The following is a 2,539-nucleotide window of genomic DNA, read 5'->3' on the forward strand; positions in this document are numbered from 1 at the left end:
CTTTTTTCTTTCTCATTCTTCTTTTTCTATTCTTTTTTTATCTAACAACTGCTGTATTCTCTCTTTTTTATTGTGCTGTTTGAGCTGCCACTGCTGTTGTCTCTCTTCTTGTTTCTTTTCTCGTTCTTCTTAGTGAGTGCAAAACACACACTAGCTTGTAACAGAATCGTAAATTACCCGAACCTCACTGTAACTACTGTTCGCTTAACTCCACTGGCTTTTCTCACCAGGCCTATATACTAACAAAGAGGCTTCTCCAAAATACACACAGTTCCCGATAAATCGAGAAATTCAGTCATGCATGCGCCAGCAGCGTCACGTGACTTCCGCTGTTGTATCATTATTTTATTATGTGGTTTCAAATTTTTAAGTTTAATTTTTATGTTTAATGATAACTCACATTCATGTGTGTTTTTCAACTAGTTTATTTATTACAAGTCATATTATAAAATTTAATTGTATTTACACAGGTCAAAAAACACCATACCTTGTGGTATTGGCTGATAAGCTGATATTAGGCACTGATTACACGTTTATTGTGACTGTGACTTCACCAACAATGAATTCTTTGAGAGCAGAACATCGAGTGACAAGAGTTCCATATGATGCTCCAGTTGTTTCCTTGTACACCAGTTTATTGTTCTCTGACAACAGTGTTAGTGTAAACGAGGAGTAAGTTGGTTCAGAAATCAGCAAGTTTGTTCACGTGCATTAGCATCTGTTGAATATTTTTATATCCACTATATGAACTCTTGTTTTAAAAATTATAATGATCATTTAAAAAAAAATAATTGTTATAAACGTAACTGGTGTATCTTTTTATTTATTATTTCATTTGATCAGTGGAGATGAAACTTGCCATGTTACAGGTATTTTGAACTAGTGTTCAAACAAATTTAACCTAAGAAATATTCTAATTATATTAAAACAATTTATTGATAAGCTGTCAGTATTTATTAAAAATTGTTTGCTGTGCAGCAGGAATAATAATAATTCCTACAATGTTAAATTTCAGTAAACATTTTAAAGAATAATTGAAACTCTGTAAACCTTTGCCGAAAAACCATAAAAACTAGAAAATTTAATAACTTAATAGTAATAAACAAAAATACAATTTTTTTTGGCACTATGAAAGATAGAATCTAAATTAGAAATTTCAGTTGACTAGTTTTGGCAACACAGCTACCAATTGGAGCTAGTGACTGCCCTAGGACTAGTGATGGTAGCTGTATTATGAAAGCTAGTAGGCTAAAATTTCTAAGGTTTTATTTTTAATCGTGCCAAAAAAATATTGTTTGTGTTTCTTACTCATAATATAGTAACACAATGTGCCTGAAAAGAATGTATTATAAAGTATTTAATAATATGAGAGTTACTCTGTTTAACCATAAGATTTATAATTCTACATTCTACACATTAAAATGTTTAATTCAAGGCATAAATGTTTAAACACCATATGGAATTAATATAACAAAGCCAAATTATAGAAAATACTTATTTTTATTTAACAAAAAATAAATTAATTTGACATTAATAACACACAACTGACTGTTTGCAATATTAAATGGTAAGAGGTGTTGAATACTATATATTAATACCTATACAACTATGAAGTTAAAATGAGGCTAGTTGTTTCTTTACATTTAGATGTTTATTATTTAATTGAGTAGAAGAACAGTTATTAAAAACTGTCATCATTGAGAATATTTTAATAAGCCTAATGGCCTATTAATATGGAAATCTTTGCAAATAACTAGCTTTTATATTATTAGCGATTTAAAGTTATATATATATATATATATCTATATTTGTACGATTTTTAATAGATGTATATTTTAAAGATTGGAAAGTAGTTGTTTATAATTACATAATCACGACTATCATAGGTTCTAAACTTTTTTAGGTTACAATTATATGGAGAGGTTACATTGGCAAGCTGTATCAAACCTCCAAAGCCAGTAAGATTTGCTTGGGCTGTTGATAATCCTCGTGTAAAGTTTGACTTTGGTAGTCTCTATTTTCCTGTTTATAAGGCAGCTCCCTTCACCCTTCCAGGTAAGGCATGCAGTGTTTATAACAAACCCCTATTTTGTTTTACCAATTTCCTCACACCTTTTTGATGGTCTTGTAAAGCCTGCTGGTAACACACCATCAGCGAGTACAGCCCTGTATTAACTAACTATAGTGTAAGCCCCTCTGTAGCACAAAAGTGAGTCTAAAGGCTTATAATGCTAAAAAACTGGGTTTTGATACCCAATGGGAGACCCAACACAGATATCCCATTGTGCAGTGTTGCGCTCAATTACAAACAAACAACTTAGCTAATTTATATGTTTTTTATTTCACTGAATTTCTCTGATTGGAGAAAGTACAACTGTATGGCAATAAACAAACAAAACACAAGAGTGAATCAATAATAAAAGGGGTTCTATACCCAATGGGAGACCCAACGCTCTCCACAGTTCCAACAACCTTTCTGGGTAGCAGCCTTTCCTGCCATGGCATCTTCCCTGTGTTGAAGTTGCCAGCATTGAGCTCT

The 2,539-nt window shown here is 31.6% G+C and overlaps 1 protein-coding gene across 2 annotated transcripts in view; it reads left to right on the forward strand.

The window, feature by feature from the left end:
* The first annotated feature begins 471 nt into the window (after window positions 1–471).
* LOC106474401 overlaps window positions 472–2,539 on the forward strand; it is a 34,771-nt gene continuing 32,703 nt past the window's right edge. Inside the window, exons 1-2 of one of the 2 annotated variants that reach the window (XM_022402707.1) lie at window positions 472–672; window positions 1,904–2,055. In XM_022402707.1, coding sequence (XP_022258415.1) covers window positions 560–672; window positions 1,904–2,055 — 265 coding nt within the window. In that variant the 5' untranslated portion in view covers window positions 472–559. Of the gene's footprint in view, window positions 673–1,886; window positions 2,056–2,539 lie in introns of both variants that reach the window. The other variant, XM_022402708.1, reaches the window with a different exon arrangement.

This window comes from Limulus polyphemus, unplaced genomic scaffold (genome assembly GCF_000517525.1).
Source record: "Limulus polyphemus unplaced genomic scaffold, Limulus_polyphemus-2.1.2 Scaffold7175, whole genome shotgun sequence".
NCBI classification, from domain to species: domain Eukaryota; kingdom Metazoa; phylum Arthropoda; class Merostomata; order Xiphosura; family Limulidae; genus Limulus; species Limulus polyphemus.